We start from the raw sequence: 25,858 nt of genomic DNA on the forward strand, positions 1-25,858 counted from the left end.
CAGGCCTGGGCTAACAAGTGGCAAACAACATTCATGTCACACAAGTGCAAGGCAATGACCATGTCCAACAAAACAGTATCTATCCATTGCCTCTTGACATTCAATGGCATTATCATCACTGAATCTCCTACTTTTAATATCCTAGATATGAGCTAAAGGAACTTTGGATCTGCAGACTACTTTAAGATGTCTGAATTTCCTACAGTTGTGGCACTCAGTTCCCCCGGTGGGCATTCTTTCCATTTGTGTAAAGTTTTCCCATGAAGAGCACTTGCCACACTTTTGCCAATTTTGCGAGCTTTAGCTTCACTGTGCTTTTTCTTTTCTTATATAGTACACTAAATGGCATTACTTATTTTTCTCAGAGGGATATCACTTTCCCCATGAAAAGTGCGCTGCTTAGTTTTCAAAGCACTATTTGCACTGCCTTTTCCTGAGAGTTAAATCTTCCCTCGTTTGCAAAAGATCTTTTAGGATTTCATCCAAGAACCTAATTATAGAATGAATTAATCCATCTCTGAGGATCTCATTGTTGCAATTCTCTATGCACCGTACAGGTTCTTTATAAATGAATCCATGGATTTGCCAAGTTTGCCTCCTCTTATTAAATTTCACTTGCTTGACTATCACATTTTTTTGAATACTGAAGAATGAATCAAATGCCTGGAGGACTTCCAGATATGAGCTTGAAGCCTCATCAATGCACTGTCTTGCAAGAACATCATCTGCTAAGGCTCCAACTGCACAGAGTGAAGCATAGTCCTGATCTTTCTATTGCTTTTCAAGCAGGGTCTGTGTGCCGCCTTGCATCTGGAGCATTTATTACACTCCATTCTCAAGTGAGTCTTTGATGTATTTTCTTATCTTTTCCAAGAACTCAGAAGTCTCTCAGGTCTTCTTGTGAAGTTTTTATGGATCTTTAGGGTCTGTCCACCGCCATTATGTTGGTGCACATAAATAGTCAACAGAAACCATTAGTATCCACCCTGTGTTCGAGGTCCAGATGGTGTTCCTGTAGGGTCTACATGTTACCCTAAGAATGTTGCTATAGAACATTTTTTGTGTTTATTTACAGATTGTCTACGAACCAATGCTCTACCCATGTTTATACTTTTGTTTTCTGCCAAATTACACTTACATAATCAAGTGAAATCACATCATAGTTATGACAATCATTAGGTCAATATCGGATGCTCCTGATGTTAACTCTTCCCACTGCACCTCACAAAAGCTTTGTTGCACAAAATCTGACACTAAGTCATATAAGGAGATATTGGGACACAAATGACCAAAAGCTCAGTCAAAACGGGAGATTTTAAGGAGCTTTAAAGGGCATCTTATAGTTCCTTACATGACATCAAAACATCAAGTGATGCACTTTTGAAGTACTGTCATGTTGTAATGTAGGAAACACAGCAGTCAGTTTATGTACAGCAAGCTCTTATAAGCAGCAATGTGTTAATGACCAGATAAAATGTTTTAGTGATATTAATTGAAGGATAGATATTGGCCAGGACACTTGGGATAACTCCATTATTCTACTTGAAGTAATGCCATGGGATGTTCTACATCCACCTATGAGGGCAGATGGTGCCTCAGTTTAATGTCTCATCCACATGATGGCACTCTGAAGCATAGCACTCCCTCAGTACTGCACTGGAGTGTCAGTCTTGATTTTTTGTGTTCAAATTTCTGGAATGAACCTATAACCTTCTGATTTGGAGATCTACCAACACCACCATAGCTGACAAGTAAGAAAGAGAGGTAGAGAGACAAAGAAGTTTAGAGTGGGGATTCCAGACCTTAAAGCATAGGCAGCTGAAGACCCAGTTAACAATGGTGGAGTGATTAAAATGTGCAAGAAACAAGAATTGGAGGCGCACAATTGTCCTTCAAAGGATTGTAGGTCTGGAGGAAGCTATAAAATTTGGGGAGAGGCCACAGACAGATTTGAAAACAAGGAAGAACATTTTAAAATTGAGATGTTACTTAACTGGGCAGTGGATACAGGAGTAATAGGTGAATGGACAGAAGTTAAGACATGGCACCATGGTTTGGATGAGCTCCAAATTTGAGGATGGTGAAAAATGGGAGGCCAGGAGAGTGTAAAAATAGTCAAGTCTAGAGTAAAAAAGACATAGATGAGGGATTCAGCAATAAAAGGGCAGAGTCAGGGCAGAGTCAGGCAATGTATCAGAGACAAAAACAGAGACGATCTTGGAGAGTTACATGGTTGAATGCTCATCTTGCAGTCAAATGGGCAGCACAGTGGTGCAGTAGTTAAGACTGCTGCTGCACAGTGCCAGGGACCTGGGTTCGATTCCAGCTTGGGTGAGGGTCTGTGAGGGATCTGTATATTCTCCTTGTGTCTGCGCAGGTTTCTTCCAGGGGCTCCAGTTTCCTCCCACAGTCCATTGGTGCATTGGCCATGCTAAATTCTCCCTCAGTGTACTCGAACAAGTGCCAAGACAAGTGCCAGAGATTTTCACAGTAGCTTTATTGCAATGTTAACATAAGCCTACTTGTGACACTAATAATAAACTTTAAAATACAACATCTTGGCAGGGTGACCAACACAAGAAACAAAATAAGGAACTCTTCGACTGCGGGACCTGCCCCGTCTCACTGAAAGAAAGTAGTGTCCACCATCAATCTAGCAGTCCTACTCACCCTTTACACCTCCTTCTCCAGTTCACGGTCAAAGGTGAGAGGGGAGTAACAATGTACTGGTGCAAAAGACAAGGATATAAAGGTGGGGCAAGAGGAAGCTCCCACAAGTCTCTGTCAGTCTTGCCCCAGAAATATGGAGACAAAAATAGGACAACAGGGACCATTGGCAGAAATATAGAACTACCCCTTAAAATATACAACAGTTGTTCACCCAGCTACAAACTGCAAGGTTGAACATGATTTGATTCAACCTCAGACAGTTGCCAGAGAGAGGGATGGAATCAATGGCTTGGGAAGATTGTGGTGGGGAACTGAAAACACTGCTTGATCCACCACATAAAACTCTAGATTTTTCTGGCATTTAAAGTGGATACCAGTGGGTAAGGAAATGGATATGGGGCAGGTGATGGGATATGGTATGTTGGATGAAGGAAGAAACACAATTTTTGTGAGGTGGACCATGCCATTTTCTCTCTACATTTGCTTAGAGAAGTGGACAGCACACACAGGTTTAAATACCTATGGGGAGACAGGCAGGTTCTCTCTGACCAACATATTTTAATTTGTGGTATAACTTTTCTGTCCCCTTTTCTTGATTTTAAAAGAATATAAGAGCAAATGCAAACTGGCAGGATTTAAATTTTCCCTTCGGACAAACAGAAAGCTGTAAGAAATATTAATGGGGTGTGATTCAGCTTTTCTGTGCGCTGATTACACAAACCCTTACACAGCATTTTAGTGTTGTATCACAAACTGATCTAGACACAATCACTATGAAAGCATCACATTGTTCTCCACATTTCTAAATCAATGACTGAAAAAACCACAGTCGAGTTATTTGAGGACACTGGTCTCATCTGCTGTGACCAGTTGGGTCAAGTTTATGTTGCAGTCTGGAAACAGTCTTAAATATTAACACATCAGCATATCAAAGGTATGGATAGGCTGTTAACAACTATTTCTCAGCACAGGATGCACTGGCTCAAACTAGTGTCCTGTGAGAGGCAGGAACAGCCCAATGAAAGACTCCTGACTTTATTTCCCAGTCTGGATACAAAAATACTAAATGTTATTGTAAAAGATCGAATGCATAGCTGATTATTTCTGAATGGAATGGGAAGGGGAAGAACTGCAGAAATATGATTAATTAAGGCTACATTGTGGCTTTACCAATGGTGACACCATATTTACACAAATGGACTGACTGAGACACACCAACAACTCAGTTATTGAGTGTTATTTGTCCAGTGACTCATGCATACCCATGGCCATGGGTTATTTTAGTTAGATCACATCACTGTTCAGGAGGTACAATTTATGCCTGCTTCATGCTTGTTCTGAAGCCATAAAGCACAAGACTTGAGATTTAAGGTGATTCAGCCCCTCTGGAATCTTGGTAAAGGCACACTCCAAAACCCTGCTGGAAGTTTTAAACACAGGATGGTTCAGCCTTGCTCAATCTGTCTTGATGTGTCTCCTGAGGAATAACTCACAGAGTCTCTGGTTGAGGCAGTTTACCATCACTTTCTGTTCCTTTTTTACATTACATGATTCCCAGCAAAGGATAAAGCTACCCTGTCTTGCAAAATTGGTGAAAAGTTACCTCCTGTAGGGATGAAAAGAAAACTCAGCAAGCATTGAAAATCTAAAATAAACACGGAAAATTCTGGATTTGTGCTGCAAGTTTGTCAACGTCTGAAAACAGGTTAATATATAGGGCACTGTCCTAAGATGTTAACCCATTCTCTCTTTCAAATGCTGAAAAATAATTTAGATCTCATCAGGAGTAATTTTCAATTTAACGTTGTGATGTAAAACTGGAGTCACAGGTTGGGTGTCCATTATGGAAACCTCCCGAATTCAAATAAACTGAAAGGAAAATCCTATGTGTGGGGCCAACCTGCACTCCCAGTATTGCATTCCTTCAGCAAAAAAAACATTGCACTACTCAGTGTTTGTTGTCTGTTACGAATTTCATCAGTTCAGAACTAAATCTGAATCATAGGGCAGAACTTAATGTTCCTTGGGAGTGGCCTGGGAGGTGGGGTGAAAGCATTCTGTTCAATGGGAAGATGTATGGTGGAGATCCCAAAGACCCCATCACTTTCCCAGCTCCACCTGATTAAGTCAGCAGTGGGGAAAATCAAGACCAGCCTTTCTGTCTTGGAGCTAATTAAGGGCCTGAAGTAACCAATTAAGACCACTTAAAGAGCTAACTTCACTGCTGCTGGAGTTCCACTTTGACCATTAAATTCAGTCTATACAATCTGTGCTGGAGAACAGGAGTGTGTAATTTATTCACTCTGATCTCTGGGCACATGGACCATGGCTCACAGAGTGCCTCTGCCCATTCTGATTGAGCTGGGTAAGACATGCTCATGACTTCCACATCAATACCCACATCTCTGCTCTTCCCCAGAGAGCACTGCAAAAAGCAAGAGGCCTCGGCAACCTTGATGCAGGTACGTGATACACATAGCCTGCTTTTCCTTAAAGGCAGGCTGCCTCTTAAAGGAAAGGCAGAAGCAAAAGGTTGTTGCAATAGAAAATGTAGAAACCCTGACCATCAGGGCACACAGAGGGATCCAGAACTGATGGCTGTGGAACCGAAGGTACTGGAGGTGAAGGTGGACAGGACCAAAGAAGTCATGAGAGAGGGGGAGTCCTCAAGGACCACCCTGAGCTGGTGGAAGTAAGGTCAGCTTCCTAAGTCTGGCACCAGAGGTCCTGGCAGCAATGCCATAAAAGATCAAACAACTTCACATAGGTGGTTAAGTTCAGGAAACGTACCTTCACATGAATCTCTTATCCACCTCTGACATTACTCAATGTACCACACTCCCTCCCTCCCGCCATCACTCACTCCGTGGCACTGCCTAACATCCAGATACATACTCGCACATATCTATTCATGCCACCAGCCTCACCTCCATCCACAACATCTTCTTAAAGCTCTAACTATTCAGCTATACAGGCACTTCACTCAAAGACAATGCTACATAACTGTTGACATTCCACATTCTTTCTCTTGCAGGACTAGGACAACAGAAAAGAGCAGGGTAGAGCTGCTGGGGAAAAGGGTGGATGGAGGATGATGGGTCTCTGCATGATGGGACTGACTGCAATCGAGCCCTGCATCACTGAGAACATTGAGGATGCTATCCACCTCCTCTAAACATTCAGCTCAGCCACATCCTGCTACTCAGCATCATGAGCAAGCTGCACTTGGTGTAACCACAGACGTCTTGCTTTAAGACCACAAGAAATAGGAAGAGGAGTAGGCCATTTGGCCTCTCAAGCAAGCCCATCCCAGCTGCCTTCCCATAATTCCCTTCTGATATTCTGCTTTCAAACATTTCAACTCACACATAGTCTTTCACAGCACAGAACAAGGCCATTGCCAGCTCTCTGTGGAGTAATCTCATCAGTCCCACTCCCCAGTTCGATCCCTGTAGTCCAGCATTTATTTCCCTCAGGTGTCCATCCCATCTCCTTTTGAAATCATTGACTGGTCCTGCTCCCAGTACTATCATGTGCAGTTAGTCTGGGTTATTACCACTTGCTACATAAATAAGTTGCTGCTCACATTTCCCAGCTTCCGCTGTACACTATCCATTGTCCTTTCCATCTCCTTTCTGCAGGAACCAAGTGGTGGTGAAGGGAGCAAGAAAAGCATCGATTAACAGGCACTTGTCACAGCTCAGTCACTGGAAATGCACTTACTTTGGAGACTAGCATAGAGTCGGGATCACCACCTAATGAACTAACAGCCACATGTGCTATCTCATCAGAGCGTGAGATCTCAGACAAGGGCTGTTACAGGGGATTCAGATGATGACCTTGATGGGGTAGCATACAGGAAATCCAAAAGAGATTATGCCCAAAGGATGGCTCGCACTATCACTGTAAAAGAACATTGAGGAGTCAGGCTCCAATTTGGCAGAAGGTATCTTGTAAAGATTGCCCTCTCCTCAGCATCTGCTCCAACTCTCTGTCATGCTGTAGACCCAGAGGTACTATCATTGCTGTCCCCATACCAGTTGCAGCCTTTGCAAGGACAATTTACCTACTCTTCAGCCCTCCCTTTGAGGATGTAGCAACACTCTGACAAATGCGGTAAAACACCATGAAAAGCACTCAAGTTATTTCAGAGACTTTCTAATATAAAAAGTTCCATAAAATTTTACTTACCTGTAATCAATGTGCCCCTTTAAATAACACTACTGAAGAGCTCACCTTGCTGTGTCAGGAACGGACACTGCAAGTGTTGCCAGCACCTGTGCTGTTCGTATTGGTATCCTGGTGACATATCAACTGGTTGGGCTGTGTGATGGCAGGATAGCACTGTTTCCACATACTCAGGTAGATGCAGGGTTAATCTGCATTGGAAACAGCATTATCCCTAATGAATTCACAGAGGTCCAGAGGTTTCCATCAGGTTGCACAGGTACAAGTGCCCAAAATCAGTCAAACAAAAATAGAGGAATATCAAGCATATATTATGTTCATCTTGAATCAAGTTTCATGGCACTAGAAACACAAAATTTCCCACAATCTTACCTATGCCCTTGTATCTAATCAAACACCATGGTTACGTTCCATAAAGTGTGCCCATTTTAAACACCTTTGAAGAGGTTATTTTTCCCTTGAAGGACAAAGAAGTGGCATTTTCACAGACAACGTTTACCTGTTTATTATTGTCTGCATTCAAAGTTTGTTTATGTGTGAGGTTAGCGTTTGTTTGCTCTTACCCTCAGGAAGATTCATCCTAATTTAAATAATTTTCAGCAGCAAGCTTTTGCGAATTAAAAAAATAAAGGTTATTCATTTTCACATTCTTGTCTCAAAAGTTTTAATGCAACATCTCACATATACTATCACATACACACAAAGAATAGACAGATGAGAGGGAAAAGATAATACACTTATAAGTTGTAATGATTTGAGTCTCTCTCTTAACAGGCCTGTAGTTTCTTAAGTATATTAATGCTGCAGCTAGAATAGAGCTCAGGTAAAAGATTCTCAGTAAGCTGTGATGGTTATTGTAATTGAATTATCAGGAGGCTCTCAGGTAAACTAGAAGATAGGTCAGGTTGAGGGAAGAATGCTTCTCCCACTTTCAAGGTATGGTTGTTTTACCTTAGCAGCATGGTTATCTTGCAGCTACTTTGATGGCTTTTCAGATGGTTTTTATGACGATATTGCCATGATGTTTCTGATGTATTGATCAAAACAGTTTCTGCTGTAACTTTTAAAAACAGGTACAAACCTGGCTGTCTTAACCACGTGACCTATACAAGTCTATTGATCTTTCCCAAGGTACCAGGTTACAGCCTTTCAAATTAAGTGTTTTGGGAAGATCGACTATCACAATACAATGAAAGATCAAAGTGACTCATTTCATATTTGTCTAACACCCACTAAAACAGAGAATAGAGATGCTGAAACTCATGGTCCTGTTTGTTACAGTTCATTCTTAACACAGTGACTTGAGTTTTGCAAGTGGCTGTGATTGCTCATATTTTAATGAGGTATTTGTTCATGTTTCAGGCCTTGTCTGGAGCCAGTATTGCCAAAGTCACATGATGTCTTTTTATGGGTGGCACAGTGGCAAGCACTACTGCCTCATAGCTTCATGGACCATGGTTTGATTCTCGACTTGGGTCACTATCCATGTGGAGTTTGCACATTCTCCCCGTGTCTGCATGGGTTTCCTCCGGGTGCTCCAGTTTCCTCCAAAATTCCAAAGATGTGCAGGTTAGGTTGACTGTCTAAGCTAAATTGCCCCGTAATGTCCCAGGGATTGTGGGGATAGGGCCTGAGGTGGGATTGTTGTCAATGGGCCAAATGGCCTCCTTCTGCACTGTACGGTTTCTATGATTCAATGAAGTAGGCTTACATTAGAATAGAATATAAAAGCAGGGAGGTCTTGCTGCAACTGTACAGGGTACTGGTGAGGCCACAGCTGGAGTACTGTGTGCAGTTTTGGTCGCTGCACTTGCGGAAGGATATTTTGGCCTTGGAGGGAGTGCAGAGGAGGTTCACTAGGCTGATACCGGAGGGTTGGACTATGAAGAGAGACTAAATAGACTGGGTCTGTACTCGTTGGAGTTTAGAAGGATGAGGGAGGATCTTATAGAGACGTATACGATAATGAAGGGGATGAATAGGGTAGAGGTAGAGAGATACTTCCCACTTAGAAGGGATAGCAGGACTAGAGGGCATAGCCTCAAGATAAGCAGGGGGCAGTTTAGATCAGAGTTGAGGAGGAACTTCTTCACTCAAAGGGTGGTGAATCTCTGGAATTCTCTGCCCGTTGAAGTGGTGGAGGCTACCTCACTAAATATATTTAAGTCACGGGTAGATAGGTTTTTGATAGATAAGGGAATTAAGGGTTATGGGGAGAGAGCGAGAAAGTGGAGCTGATCCACTTCAGATCAGCCATGATCTTATTGAATGGCGGGGCAGGCTCTAAGGGCTAGATGGCCTACTCCTGCTCCTATTTCTTATGTTCTTATTAACACTGCAATGAAGTTACTGTGAAATCCCTTCTTGCCACACCCCGGCATCTGTTCGGGTACAGCCATCTTAATAACTATTGTGTCCATTTAAATAGAAACAGCTTTAAAAATTGTAATATTTTCATGCCTGTACATAGCAATGACAGCATATTTTGACAGCTTTTAAGTTTTAAAAAATTTATGAAGCAACTTACGATACCAAAGTAATTAATAAATGGCTCTGCGTAGCGTTTTTTTAATGTTCTGTTATTTAATATTACTCACAGGAGCTGGAGAAAGTTCTAATTCCCCTGCTGCTGTGCAAGGTTAGTCTTGTTAAAGTGCACAGTCCCTTTCAGGTTGCTCTGCAGCTGCACATGCGCACATCTTAAAGGAACCATTTCCTGTAGGTGATCTGCTTGTTCCCTGTGTGGTAAATTCTAGCCTGTTGCACAGCTGCAGATCAATGCATCTTAAGGGGGATGAACATTGGCTGCCAATGCTCTGGTCAAAAATGCTTATTATTTCTGATAAACCCGTTTTCAAGTTATGCCAATAAATTCTCTTAACCTCATGGAATATTTCTTATAGACAATTTCATTTTGAAAATATATTGCATCCTAAAATGCTGTACTAGTGCGCTGGCTCGTGGAAGGTGTCGTGGCGACATGCTGAGCAGGAACTCGAACAAGAAAAAATACTTTTCGAAACAAGTGTAATTTAGGCCCAAACTGGAAAACTTGGCTAGTGTTTCACTAGCAATAGATTTGATCTTAAAAAATAAACTGTTTATGGATGGTCAACAACTGCAGTTTTTTTTAATATATAAGTGACTCAAAAGGGCAGGGCAGCATGCTGCAGTAGTGAAGAGCTGTCTCACAGATCAAACCCTTAACCCCTCTCCCACAAAGAAGTCCCTTGCTCTCAAAGCAATAAAACCATCGGATGGTGCTGAGCAGAGGCCAACTGCTTACCCACAGGAAGCAGAGGGGGTTGGTGGATGGAAAAGAAAATCAAAGGCGGTGACACTACAGGTTTCTTTTGCAACTGGTTTCAAAGGAGCACCGGCATTAATCTGGGCACAGATCACCTACTCTCATCAATGAGCAGGTATGTGATGTGCAGCGATGGGAGACAGAGAACATAAATTCATTTTTTAAAAATCTCCCCATCAAAAAAAATTAAAAAGGGCTTTTCCTTCAAGTTAAAGATACTGCAACCAGCCATAGTATGGACGTATGGAGTGTTCTTGGATGGTTGTCGGGCTGGATGAAGTTATAGAAAGAGGCAATAGAGAGCTATGAACCTGAAGGTGTGTCCAAACTTTTAGATCTTTTTCTGTGGCTCATAAATAATAGCAATTATACTTTCAGGAAATTTAAGCCTAGAAGCCCCACTAGATTAGCACTGTCTATTGAATGAAATGTTATATTGTAACCACGTCTGCCTATTCAGAGAAATTGAGAAGATCCCATAATATTGCTCAAATATCTGTTGGGAAAATCTCTGACCAAAATCCATCCCTCAAACACCACCAAAAGCAAGCATTTATCTGATTGTGATTTGTGGCTTCTTGCTGCACGCAAGTTGGCTGCACGTTTGCCTACTTAAACAACAATCGCCCACATTAGAAGTAATTAATTGACGACGAAGTGTTTTGGGACATTTTGAGGATATGGATGATGAAATCAAGTTCTTTCCTTTACCACTGAGTTCTTTCACTGCTGAAAAGCTACGTTTAAAGGCAGAACGCCTTTAATTGAAATTGTATTGTCCTTTTCAATTCCTGTTGAAGTACAGCTTGCAGCTCTGGCACTGATGAGCACTGCTTCTTTAGGCCTTCCACATGAAAAGCACAATGCTTTGCTTTCCATCATTTTCTGTTGACAAGTTCCACTGAGACACCTCCAGAAATCCAAGTGATGATGAAATTCTAACCACAACTAATGCATTTCATAATCGAGAAGGCGGCCATGGGCATGAAGTTCACTGCCTGTGATGTCAGACTACAACATCCACATAGCAACCAAAGTAGGGGAATGTTCCAAGGGATGTAATTTGACAGCTTGCATTTATGACAATCAAAGAAGCAGAATATCCTAAGGGATGTAATTTGGCCAAAAATTACACTGAGCCACAGAAAAAGATCTAAAAGTTTGGGCACACCTTCAGGTTCATAGCTCTCTACTGCCTCTTTCTACAACTTCCTCCAGCCTGACAACCATCCAAGAACACTCCATACCTTCCTACTCTGGCCACTTACACAAGCCTTTAACCATCCCTTAGACCCTAAAATTTGAATTTCTTCCCTAAACCACTCTTTGTTCCTTTAAGATCTTCCTTAAAAGCCTACCCGAGAGCAAGGGACTTCATTGTGGGAGAGGGTTTAAGGGTACAATCTATGGGACAGCACTTCACTACTGCAGCATGCTGCCCTGCCCTTTTGAGTCACTTATATATTAAAAAAAACTGCAATTGTTGACCACCCTTAATCAGTTTATTTTTTAAGATCAAATCTATTGCTAGTGAAACACTGGCCATAGTGAACCATATTTTCCTCCAATTAAACAGTGACAAGGCCAACACCATTGTTTTTGGTTCCTCCCCCTCAACAAACTCAACCCTTGGCTTCAATTCTGTTCCAACCCCCAACACACTCTCAGGTGGAACTAGACTGTGTCCCAATTGATTGCAAACTGAGCATCCAACCCCAACTCTTTTCATCACAAACATAATCCCCTCCACCTCCATAACATGCACTTTCCATCTCTGCCTCAACCTACCTACTGCTGTGGCTCTGAGGTTGTGTTACCCCCAAACTCGACTATTCGAAGGCTCTCTTGGCCTATCTCCTAACCCTCACCCTCCTTAAACTGACCTTGTTAAATGCTGTTTCCTGCAGCTTAATGCATGCCAAATCCTGCCCACCAAACACCCTGATCACTAACTTTTCAAAATTTAAATCCACACCTTCAGGTTCATAGCCCTCTACTGCCTCTTTCTATAACTTCCTCCAGCCCAACAACCATCCAAGAACACTCCATACCTCCATACTCTGGCCACTTACACAAGCCTTTAACCATCTCTTAGACCCTAACACTTGAATTTGCTCCCCAAACCTTTAAGATCTTCCTTAAAAACCATCCCTTTGTCCAAACTGTTTGATCTTTTTCTGTGGCTCAGTGTAATTTTTGGTCGAATTACATCCCTTGGGACATTCTGCTACTTTGACTGTCATATAAATGCAGGCTGTCAAATTACATTCCTTGGAACATTCCCCTACTTTGACTGCCATGTAAATGCAGGCTATCATTTTGGTTGCTTATATTGCTTCAGTACAGACCTTTCTACCTCTGATGCGAACAAGGAAAATAAATTACAGACTTTCACAAGATTGCCAGTGTCTGAAGGGACGCACAGCAGGTGAACCCAACTATCTGCCGAGCTGTGGAGTTCAGCTAGGAACACACACGCACACACAAAATAATCAAAGAATGCACTGTCTGAAAGATACATATGTTTAACAAATCCTGTGGCGTAGGGTTTATAGTGCGTGGAGTTGTTGTATGGTTCGCTTCATGTGCTTCTTTGCTCTTTTGGGCCTCAGTGGCGTCTGGTCCTCTTTCAGCTGGTTCCAAAATGTTATCGTAATTAAAAACGATCCCGTGAGTGTAGTGTCACTGATCCAATGCCTGCAAATAATGTAACTTCTCCCATCAGCCGTAAAGCACCTTTGATTTTGTGTGAGGACAAAGGCTAATTCCTCAAAAAAGCCTAACACTAAAAACAAACTTCCAATCAATATTAATCTTCTTAAACCCACTAGTAATTCATGCTCCTTTTGACTAAATCAGAATTGAGTCTTAATTAGCTTTCGCAAATTGTACAGTTGCGAAATGGCTCCATTCTCAACCCCAGGGCGTTTCCCATAATCTTAAATAAAAGCTCATCTTTTATAAGCACACAGAAGAGGCAGCATCACCACTTCAAAATTACTGGCAAAGCTAATAAACCTGCATACAAACACATTGCAAACAACATCACAAAGAAAGGATACGAAGACATAAGACAGAGTGAAAATTAGCCTTTTAAATGGAGGCTGGAACACATTGAGGAAAAAGATGAACACCAAAACTAAGTTTTCTGGTTCTATGGCACACTTTTCAGCAGAACTTGGCCTCTAAGCAAGGCAGCTATGAGACGGGGAGTCCAGTTTTATAGCTTGCTGCTTCTCCCACCAGCCCCCCAAAAAACATCCTCAACTCCCTCCCCTCACTCCAGTGTAAGGTAAAAATCAATGACAGTCACATTGCTTTGCAGACTTGTTCTGAAACCCCCCCCCCCATCTCAATAGGAAGGCCTTCCATTCCTTATGCAGGTTTTATGTGACCAAAAAATATGGCACACAGGTCATTGAAAGAGGTATTGCAGGTGGAGAAGGTAGTCAAGGCGGCATATGGCATGCTTGCCTTCATTGGTCAGGGCACTGAGTTTAAAAATTGGCAAGTCATGTTGTTGATAGAACCTTAGTTAGGCCACTCTTGGAATATAGTATTCAATTCTGGTCGCCAACTACCAGAAGGACGTGGAGGCTTTGGAGACGGTACAGGAAACATTCATCAGGATGTTGCCTGGTATGGAGGGCATCAACTATGAGGAGAGGTTGGAGAAACTTGGTTTGTTCTCATTGGAACAACACAGGTTGAGGGGTGACCTGATAGGAGTCTACAAGGTTATGAGAGGCAGGGACAGAGTGGATAATCAGAAGTTTTTTTCCAGGGTGGAACAGTCAATTACTAGGGGGAATAGGTTTAAGGTGCGAGGGGCAAGGTTTAAAGGAGATGTATGAAGCAGGTTTTTTACAGAGGGTAGTGGGTACCTAGAACTTGTTGCTGGGGGAGGTAGTGGAAGACGATACTATAGTGACTTTTAAGGGGCATCTTGACAAATACATGAATAGAATGGGAATAGAGGGATATGGTCCCCGGAAGGGTAGGGGGTTTTAGTTAAGTCGGGCAGCATAGTCGATGCAGGCTTGGACAGCCAAAAGGCCTGTTCCTGTGCTGTAATTTTCTTTGGTCTTTGTTTTTCTTTGTTCAAATGTAAATCTGATATATCATGCCATAAGTTTCATGATATCATGGTCGAACATGGACAAGGAAACCTCCAGCTGATACCATGTTGCCCCCAACGCCCCACCTTTCATTGATGAATCAATATTCCATGGTGAACATCATTTGAAGGAAGCATTGAGAGTTGTAAAGGCACATAACATAATCTGGGTGTGGAACTTCAATGTCCATCAACAAGAGTGGCACGGTAGCATCTGCACAGACCAAGCCCTAAAGGACACAGTTGCTCGACTGGGTCTGTGGCAGGTGGTCAGGGAACTAACAAAAGTGAAAAACATACTTGATCTCGTTCTCACCAACCTGCCTGCCACAGATGCATCTGTCCACAACAGCAATGGTAGAAGTGACTCACGTACAGTTCTTGTGGGGAGAAAGTCCTGTACACATTGAGGATACTCCCACCATGTTGCATGGCACTACCACCTTGCCAAATGAGATAGATTACAAATCACAGAATCCATACAGCACAGAAGAAAGCCATTTGGCCCATCGAGTGTGCACCAACTCTCTGACACAGTATTTTGTCCAGGCCCCCTACCCCACCCTGTCACCCTAACCCCATACACTTACCATGACTAATCCATCTAACCTACACGTTGTTGGGACACTAAGGTGCCATTTTGCCTTGACCAATCCACCTAACCTGCACATCTTTGGACAGAGCAAGGAACTTCAGATTGGGCAACCATGAGGCGATGTGGGCCAACAGCAGCAGTAATTACAAACTGTAACCTCATGCTCTGGCACATCCCGTTCTACCATTACCATCGAGCCAGGAGATCAACGCTGGTTTAATGGAGAACGCAGGAGGACATGTCAGGAACAACACGAGGCATACCTAAAAATGAGGTGTCAACCTGCTGAAGCCAAAATACAGGACTACTTGTGTGCCAAACAGCACAAGTGGCCAGTGAAAAACTAAGTGATTCCACAGCCAACAGATCAGATCTAAGCTCTGCAGTTTTGCCACATCCAGTCATGAATGGTAGTGGATAATTAAACAACTCACTAGTGGAGGAGATTCCACAAATATCCCCATCCTCAATGATGGGAGAGCGCAGCACATTGGTACAAAAGATAAGGCTGAAGCATTTGCAACAATGTATCTTGACTTCCTCTGGCAGTCCCTTGCATCACACTACCAGTCTTCAGCCAATTCCACCCACCTAGAAGGACAAGGGAAGCAGATGCATGGAAACACCATTACCTGGAACTGCCCCTCCAAATCACACACCATCCTGGAAACATATTGACATTCATTCACTGTTGCTGGGGCAAAATTTTGGAACTCCCTCCTTAGCAGCACTGTGAGTGTACTTACACAGCAGTTGAAGGAGGCAGTTCAGCACCACCTTCTCAAGGACAATTAGGGATAGCCAGTAGCTGCTGGCCTAGCCAGTGACACCCACATCCCATGAACAAAACATGACAGATAGATTGGAAGTTATTGATGGTGTTTCCCCTTCAAAGTTCAGCCCTCCCCGACCTATTTGTGGAGAAGAAAATCAGGTCAGTGAATGGTTACTGGGTGACAAGGCATACTAGCACTCCCAGAGATAACAACCTCCCTAAGAGTGACCCAAACAATAGCACTCGAACTCTACAAAAAAAAAGCACAAGATGGACCATCGGGAGCTTTGTGCATTCTTTTTCTGCTTGGGCAGTTGCAAGTTATAATAAAAACTTTAATGTGTTTGAGCATTTAGTCTGCCCAGTGTCTAATGTCACATCCAACAGATGGTGTACATATTTTTAGTTTATATCATCGATGCGGAATAGAATTCAAATAGAAGGCAAATAACTTGGATGAAGGCTGGACAATGGTAACATTAATGAATGGTATAGATATCATATAGTATACCATCTGAAAATGGGGATCCAAAAGCACAATCAGCAGAGACAGAAAATTGAACCAAGTACTATTCAGGTATACACAGTTCTGCATTTCATCAGGCAGTGATCAGAGAAATTCTCCACCAATATCAATCATTAGCAGTCAAAGCAGTCATCAACTTCAAATTCGGATGTGACGGGAAAGTATATATGTCCAAAGCCACACCCCACACACACACACACACACACACACACATACACACGAGAAGGCCATTCAGCTCCTTAAGCCTTTTCGACCATTCATAGAACATAGAACACTACAGCACAAACAGGCCCTTCGGCCCACAAGTTGCGCCCATCATATCCCTACCTACCAAGCCTATCTATAACTCTCAATCCCATTAAATCCCATGTACTCATCCAGAAGTCTCTTAAAAGACCCCAACAAGTTCGCCTCTACCACCACTGACGGCAGCCGATTCCACTCACTCACCACCCTCTGAGTGAAAAACTTACCCCTGACATCTCCTCTGTACCTGCTCCCCGGCACCTTAAACCTGTGTCCTCTCGTAGCAACCATTTCAGCCCTGGAAGATAGCCTCCAAGAATCCACCCTATCTATACCTCTCAACATCTTATAAACCTCTATCAGGTTGCCTCTCAACCTTCAGAGAGAAGACCTAGCTCCCTCAACCTATCTTCATAAAGCATGCCACCCAATCCAGGCAACATCCTTGTAAATCTTCTCTGCACCCTCTCAATAGCTTCCCACATCCTTCTTGTAGTGAGGCGACCAGAACTGCGCACAGTACTCCAAGTGGGGTCTGACAAGGGTCAAAAGTTGCAGCATTATGTCCCGACTTCTAAACTCAATCCCTCAATTAATGAAGGCTAGTACACCATACGCCTTCTTGACCACATCCCCCACCTGCAAGGCCGATTTAAGAGTCCTATGGACCTGGACCCCAAGGTCCTTCTGATCCTCTACACTGCTAAGAGTCCTACCTTTGATATTGAACTCCTTCATCCCATTGGACCTGCCAAAATGGACCACAACACATTTATCCGTGTTGAAGTCCATCTGCCACTTCTCCACCCAGTCTTGCATCCTATCTATGTCTCGCTGCAACTTCTGACATCCCTCCAGACTATCCACAACACCACCAACCTTCGTGTCGTCGGCAAACTTACTAACCCATCCCTCCACTTCCTCATCCAGGTCATTTATGAAAATGACAAACAGCAAGGGTCCCAGAACAGATCCCTGGGGCACTCCACTGGTAACCAATCTCCATGCAGAAAAAGACCCATCCACATCCACTCTGCAGGCAAGCCAGTTCTGGATCCACAAGGCAACAACCCCTTGGATCCCATGCCCTCTCACATTCAATCAGATTACACCTAATTTTCAGCTTCACCCATCTATTTGGATCCATAACCCTTATTTACCCTTGCCTAACAAAAATAGATAAACCCATGCTTTGAAACGAACTATCTGCAATAGCTTTCTGGGAGACAATACCATATTTCAAGTGGCCTATGTTTAAACCTGACATCACCTCTCAACAATCCAGGTCTAATTTTAAAGGAATGTTCTCTTGCTTTGGAATCACCTACCGGAGAGAAAGTTATCAACTTTAATCATCTTAAACACTTCAATTGGATCACCCTCTAGTTTAATATTCTCAAGGGAAAACAAGCCTAGTCTAGGTAATGCATCTATGATAGCCCAAGACAAGTGCGCATTCAAGCTTACAGCTGGTAGCAGTCTCTGTCCCAATAGTTGCTAGTTATGCTTAGCACTAAAATAAATAAGAGTGGAGCCTGGAAAATAATCCAACTGATGTCAAAATACAAACACTGAAGGATGAATGAGTTGTCTTCTCTAGCAAGCGAACAGGTCCACAGCCCATGATATAAAGTGTTCCTATTTGATTGATGGTAAGGGGGGGGAGGGGTAGATAATGCCATTAAGCAATGGTTTCAAGCAGATTGTTTGGTAAATATCACATAACACACAATTTCACTAAATCACTTATCTATTAGAACATGCACTTCCTCTCGGTAGCAAATTAATTTCCAGTCAAGCCTGCCTTTCATGCTTAAACACTCATACATTATGGTTACCGATAACTCTAAATCACTCCGCCATGCCATCTCAGTCAGGTTTATTAAATTTCTAGTTGCCAAATGGCTCCCTCTGATGCCACTAGCTGTCCTTTCTGACCCCACTTTCACTTTTTGCTTTGCAAGGTAGTCTTTCCTGTTTATCCATAATCTGATCCTTTCCTCCCAACATGCAATAATAGGCTTTTATGTATTTTGTTTACTTGCTTTCTGTGTTTTCACTATCGCGGCAGAACGTGCTTAAACATAAGCCTGTTGTTGCTAATCCAGAATATGGCTTTCACTGGGTGAGATAAGAGCCCAGCATGTCAGGATTCCAGATGGCTCTTCTTTCTTTGTTGTTGATAAAGTCAGTCAGAAATTACAGATATTTTGGTTCAAGTATTAATTGAGGTGGTTTTCATTGCAGCAACGCCATGTTTTTCGAGACCATAAATGTAAGTTTGTTTCTTCATTATGTATTCATTTGGGTGCTCTTCACATTGCTACAAAGGGTCTAGATGCAAAGGCTACGCCTTGTCCCGGTGTGGTTAACAAATGACAGCATTTGTGTAGCATCTCCAATGTAATAAACATCCTGAGGAGAAACTAGGCCAGACAACCAAACACTTTGTCAAATAGCTTTATTTTAAAGAGTGCCTTAAAGGAGGAAAGACAGGCAGCCATTAAACAGGAGGATTACCAAGTCCCAAGATCACCTCAGCCAAAATCTTGCCAGACCTCAAGATCTTCATCTTAGTTCTATCACTGTAACAGTGCCAATTCAGGACCCTTCTACTCAAGTGTCTCCAAAGCTCAGGAACCATATCCCATGCGCAAAGCCTCTAGGTTCCCACTGCAGTATTACTGCATCTAGCACCCCCATTTCAAATTTATCAAATCAACAATTGCCCCTTTCATCCACAGTTAAATGCCATCAACCTACCTTCTACCCAGTCCACCTTTCCCACCACGTGTAACATGGCCTTAAAAAGGATGGTGTAACATGGCGTTAAAAAGGTTCAAGAGTTAAGAAAAATCAAGCATGTACAATTGTCAATGCTGCACATTTGCAATTTGTATGGGAAAATGAGCATTTTGAAATTCATTCCCCAAATCACTGGTTAAAAATCCCAGAGCACCATAATAAAAAACGACCAATCACTTCACCAATGCAATGTGCATTGCCATGGCACAGGTCCTGTTGCTATTAAACCCATGGATCCCGGCGCATCTTAACCAAGACACCAGCATGTGCAGGCATTGCACTTTATTACTATCTGATACTTACTGTCCTTCCCAGCTAGAACTGTCATCAACATTACAATCTGTAATGTTCTCGACTCTAAACTCAGCAACAAGAATTTTTTATTTATTTCCAAAAGAAATATTTCTGAGCTTTAAATGGATGTGCCAGCTTTAAGACAGGTATGTACCCTTTAAGCTGACACCACAAGACTCCTCAACAGAGATGTCAGGGGACAGGGGCGGCGGGGGAAAGAGAGACCGAGAAGGGATTGTAATTCAAAGGGAAAACATACGAAGCTAATCCCAAAGCCTGTTGATTGGGAGCAGTTTAGATACAGGAACCCCTCAATCTGTCTGAAATGGTGTGTCAGATGGATAACTACAGATGAGAAACAGCCCAGTTGACCTTTCACCTAAAGCGGCAGCTTTGCAACAAACTGCAGCAGAGAACTATACAAAAAAAAGGAAACTTTTCCCTGATGTCAAGTTTCACTTTGTTAAACAGTTATGACTTTGACTACCAATCAAAAAAAGCAAGTGTTCATTTAATTATCTAATGACATCATTTACAGATCATTAGTTAATTTGCTTTCCGCAGTGATCACAAGCACATGCCAGGTTCTGTGATCGTTACTTGTAAAGTCAAGCTGTTCCCAAAGCTCTGGGGGTTATCATCTGAGACTGTCTGGTGTCAGACTGCATGTCCAAATCCCTAGACCGCTTAGCCCTATAACATAATCCATCTGGTCCACTTTGGTAGCTGCTGTGGTGGTCGGAACACCGAGGACTGATAAGAGGGAATCCTTTGTAATGAGAGAAGACGGTCACCATGATCTATTCAAGTTTGTGTTTGTATATTCCCATGGCAACACACCATATCAATCACTTCACAATTACTCCTTAGTCCTTCATTCCTAATTATGGGCGTATGGGAATTTTAACAGTCATGGATGATGCAGCCAGCAATCATGTCAACCATGTAAAAAACATTTTGGAATCTTTGATAAGCCATTGGAAGATTGCATGAGTCATTAACTATATTCAGAGCACTACAGAGTCAGAATATTTCTTTTTCTAAAATAAATAGACTTCATAATGAGACTGATTATTGTCCGTCACGTTTAAACATTTTGCAAATTATTCAGGTCTTTAAATGCCATAAGAATTGTATTTTCAAAAGTCAGTTAAACATATCACTAAAAATTAATCTTTACTGCATTGCGATGCAATCTTGGATAAATCTTCTAGATTCAATATCTAATTGCTCAATACATTCCATTGACTAAAGTACCGCCGTGATTTAATAGAGTGTTTCAAAGGACTCTGTTGGACAAGTCATTGTGCTGCATCATCAACAAAATAACTTTGTATTTATATAGTGCCAAGAGGGATTTGAAATCAAGAATAAGAATTTTAAAATTGAGCTTTGCTTAATCAGGAGCCAAGGTATGTCAGTGATAACAGAGGTAATGGACAGGACTTGATGCCATCATGGGGCAGCAGACTTTTGGAAGGTCTCAAGCTTGAGGGCAGAACATGGGCCAGCAGTGCGTTGGAATAGTCAGAACTAGAGTTAGGAAAGGCATGGATAAAGACTGTGGCAGCAATAATAAGCAGAGGAAGAGCTGGGGTTGGGCAATGTTGCAAGACACAGTGCATAACCTTGAAAACTCATTTAATGGAGTCTGGCATGTTACACTCTTCGCATCTACTGCAGAATATTTTTTAAAAATACTGCACTGCCTTTAAGTTTTCATTGATAGAAAAGTGCCAGCCATTTTGTCACCTCTTTCCTAACCAGAGATTTCATGCACAAGCAAGCAGTCAGCAGAACTCCATGCAACAAACAAACTGAGACAGGAGACAACTTCCATTTATCCAGCACCTCTTACGACTTCAAGAAGTCAGAGTGCTTTGCAGTCCATTAAATACTTTTGAGGTGTAGGCACTATTGTAATGTAGGAAATGCAGCAGGCAATCTCAGAAAGGTAACCAGTAATACAACTATGACCAAATAATCTGTTTTATGTATCGCCAGGACGCAGGGGAAAACTCCCTTGAAAACAGGGCCACGGGATCTTTCACTTGGGGAGTAGTACCTTACTATAGTGGTACTCTCACCCTCTGGGTTAGAAGTCCAGAGACTGGAACCCCCAAACATTCTAGGCTAACACTCGAGCATAATAACGAAGGAGTACTATGTTGTCAGGGATGCTGACATCGGATGAGATGCTGAACTGAGGCCCAATTCAGTCTCTTAGGAAGACATTCAAAATCCTATCTTACTACTTTGAAGCTGGCTTGAGAAATTCTGCCCATGTCCAAGTCAATATTTATCCCTTGATCATCATCACTAAAATCAGATTACCTGGTCATTATCACATTATCGTTTTTGGGAGCTTGCTGTGTACAAATTTGGCTGCTGCATTTCTTGCATTACCACAACAGTTACAGTGGATGTAAAACACTTTCAAACATCCTGAGGTCATGAAAGACACTTTATAAATGTACACATTTTTTGTTCCTTTAGCATCTCATATGAAGGATGGCACATCTCCCATCTCTGCTCATTATTGCCAGCACCAGGGTCAACACTTTAAAAATCGGCATGCTGTCCAGCACCTGTACGTCCAACGTTCCCTGCCTCCATTCCAGTCTTTGGTGGAGCCCCAAAAATTCAGCCTACTGGGTCTCTTTCGCTGAGAGATCCTGATCTTCTACAGGTGGAAGTATTTCCACCTGTAGTAATGCCACCTACACGGTAGCACAGTGGTTAGCACTGCTGCTTCACAGCTCCAGGGATCTGGGTTCGATTTCCAGCTTGGGTCACTGTCTGTGTGGAGTTTGCACATTCTCCTCGTGTCTGTGTGGGTTTCCTCCAGGTCCTCCGGTTTCGTTCCACAGTCCAAAGATGTGCAGGTTAGGCTGATTGGCCATGCTAAAAATTACCCTTAGTGTTCTGAGATGTGTAGGTTAGAGGGATAGTGGGTAAATATGTAGGGATATGCGGTAGGGCCTGGGTAGGATTGTGGTCGATGCAGACTTGATGAGCCGAATGGCCTCTTTCTGTATTGTAGGGTTTCTATAATTTCTATGATTCTATTTCCTGAGAAACTCGCTATTATATATGCAAGTGTGATTAAGTCCTGTCCTCTAGAACAAAGTCAAACATAAACTGGAAATAAAACAACTATCTTCACCCTCACAAACTATCCTAGCTTGTGACTGGCACAACAGGATTGCACACAGATTCAATATTCTCTCCTACTATTTAACTGTATTATATAAAAAACCTCAGGATAGCAGTTTTCCCTACATTAGAGTTAGCAGGCACTCAGCCAGATATGGAAGAACTGCTCATCAATATTCATCACCTACAAAAATTATTTAACTAGACCCATAGTGATTTTTGATACGAGTTGACACCTATCAAACCCATCACTGATGCATAGTTAATGTACAACTTTGATCTCATTGATAAAATAACAGCTTCTAAGATTTTCCATAAAAGTAACTGTGATCAAAAAGAAAAATGCTAACTGTTTGTAATTGCTTATTACAGGAAAGTATTGTCAGTTTATGTTAATATTTGTAAAAGACTATATGAAAATAATGAAGCCATTATAAATAAAGCAACTACATTAGAGGACAGGAAGGTCACAGCACCCAAAGTTCTGACAAATTTAAATTTCAAGTTTGTGAAAATGATACACTGAATTATCAGCTTACAGTGCACTATACATCTCCTCCCCCCAATCCCATCAGCTCCCCTCCACCCACCCCACAAATGTTGTTGCCTATCACCACACTTTGGTTCCAAGTTTAGACCAATTTTCTTCTAATAAAGTCATTAATAGCCTCTCCAATAACTGAACAGGTGATAGGTGGTATTGTTCAAGCTAGCTTTCAATCAACCCCTCTCCTTAAAGCCATTGGTGTGCGCTATTTCTATAACCTTTCACTTACTTGTGAATTTAACAAACAAGCAGAATGCATGGCACTATTCGTCCAGGAACCGATGATTGCACTGAACAAGACATCGGGCCATTGTCTTAGCACATCAGAGTGTTCTTAAATAGCACGGCTTATGTGCTACTCTATTTGGGTTTCTTCTTCTTAGACTCATGCTAGATTGTAAATGGATGGTACTAATGTCACACTATATCTTGGGTAACCTGCACTTTTACTCTCTTCTCCACCTTAAATAATGGACAAGTCTGAAAACACAACATTGTGGAATAGGAATACATCAAAGTTGTCTTTTCTCACAACTTGTGCTGGGAAGTCATAAAATATTAGTTTTTCATGGTTCCCGGATGTGACACAAACTGCTAATGTAATAATTCTTCCCTTTTTTTATTTAAGCATCACCACATGATATGTTTGACTGCTGCTTGAACAAGAATGAGGAGTTTCAAACTGGATTCTTTGTCAAAAATACTGTTCAGAGTAACCAATAAAATCCTTGGAAGGTGTGATCATTTTACACAACATCTGGCCTCAGAATATCTTCACTTTGCTCTGTCAACATTTAATTTTTCTCTTAAATTAATTTAAGCCTTCAAAGTGCCGTCACATGTGCTTACATATACATTGACAAAAATCACAGTGCTCAAAGGATTCCTAGCTCCGAGTCCAGAGGAAGAGCGCCCTGCAGTTTGCACCAGTTACTGGGAGCCAGGTTTCCAATCATCAGACAAAACTTGCTCCAAGCCCACCTTTACAATGGAGCACTGCATGATGGATTACAAGAGTCTACTTAAATCACTTATTAAAGAACAGCTGTTGTTCAGCAAACGTTAACACAAGATGAACAAAATGTCCACAGGAGGTACCCCTCACAAGGAATAACATGAAGCATCTGAGACCTACCAAGCTGACACTCATTCAAAACAAAATACTTGGTTCATGCTTGGTCAGCAAGCTTTCTGGAAAATAATATTTTCTTTTTTTTTAAAAAAAAATGCATGTACAACTTTTGAAAAGTTGTTTCTCTTAAAGTCCAAACCAGTCAGTGACGCCTCCTCGCCGCGGGTCTGCTTTCTGTTTCTGCTTCTCATCTTCCAGAAACTTATTTTGGATGTCTTCCATAGAGCCTGGTTCAGGAGTTTGATCTTTTTGAGGAAAAATGTCTGGAAATTTGAAAGTCTGACCTTGGGCCTAAATGAAACACAAAAGAACATTTTTATGCATTAAAAATGTTAAAAGGGTCGTGTGGAAGCAATCATCCAACACGTATTTAACTCTTAGATTGCTGACACTTTAAAGGTATACAATAAATTAAACCCAATTACCCCAATATGATTAACAAAGGGTGCAAGGCTGCAGAGTTCTGGGAAGTTGCAGCCACATTTGCGATTCCTAATATGTCTACTTCCCAACTGCAACAGTACTGTTACCAGAAGGCACTAAAGTAAGGCACAGTACGTGCCAGATTTTCTTTGAAGACAAACAGAGAAACAAAATAATTTCTACCTGTCTTCTGGCAGCCAGTTACTGAGCAGGAAAGCACAGACAAGGGCAACGAGGTACAACAATGTCATGCAGTTCTACTACACAGTTATCTTACAGAGGGATGCTCTCTTTAGCAGAAAAGTTTAACTGGGGTATGGAGCAAATTAAGATGACTCATGCTGAGTGAAATCCAACCTCCCCACCAAGTGACTAGAATATCTTTCATGTCCAAAAGTCTCACCATGTACCAAAGTGGTTTGTTTTTCTTTGTTTGAATGGTGGCTTTTGGATTTAAATGTCTGTGGTACTTAGAACAAAATTATTTATGAACATAAAATATTTTGAACTGACAAATAATCACCTGCTGATACCCCCACCCACACCCCCAAGGTAAGCCAGCAGGAGTGCAAGGCAAAGCATAATGTTGTAACACTTCGATATTGTGTCAATCATGTTCTATTCATTATTAATTCATGACTTATTTCTGATCCAAATTGGTTTCAGGAAATTTACATCATTTGATGCATTCAAGAGAAAGGAATGTTTCTATAGAACATAACTTACCGATCAACTTTCATAGTCAATAGGTTTCTGTCTTTCAGGTAACCGACCAATAGCCTTCATTAATAACTATAAATCAACTGCAGTTCAGACTGCAACTATACAAATATTAAAATGGGATTAACTTCCGTACTTAATGCTTTAGTTCCATTTACGTTAATTGCATTGCTCTTTCGTTATTAATGCTGTATTACACAATAGTCTGACACCTCAAATATCTGAAATTTACCCAATTTATTTTCTTTGTTTTAGATAATCAGCTAATTGGAATTCTTGATATGTGATGATGCACTTCATTAGAACCTACAGAATGAATCAGTTATGAAAGAGAATTGACTTACTTAAACAAAGTGG

General features: G+C 41.8%; 1 protein-coding gene across 1 annotated transcript in view; it reads right to left on the reverse strand.

Moving 5' to 3' along the window:
- Positions 1-16,377: 16,377 nt before the first annotated feature.
- The window catches only part of mrpl23 (mitochondrial ribosomal protein L23), a 51,341-nt gene continuing 41,860 nt past the window's right edge, over positions 16,378-25,858 (reverse strand). Inside the window, exon 5 of the mRNA XM_080190448.1 lies at positions 16,378-24,649. Within this exon, the coding sequence (XP_080046574.1) occupies positions 24,485-24,649 (165 nt within the window). The 3' untranslated portion in view covers positions 16,378-24,484. The remainder of the gene's footprint in view (positions 24,650-25,858) is intronic.

This window comes from Carcharhinus amblyrhynchos, chromosome 6 (assembly GCF_965287045.1).
Source record: "Carcharhinus amblyrhynchos chromosome 6, sCarAmb.v2.hapA, whole genome shotgun sequence".
Classification (NCBI taxonomy): domain Eukaryota; kingdom Metazoa; phylum Chordata; class Chondrichthyes; order Carcharhiniformes; family Carcharhinidae; genus Carcharhinus; species Carcharhinus amblyrhynchos.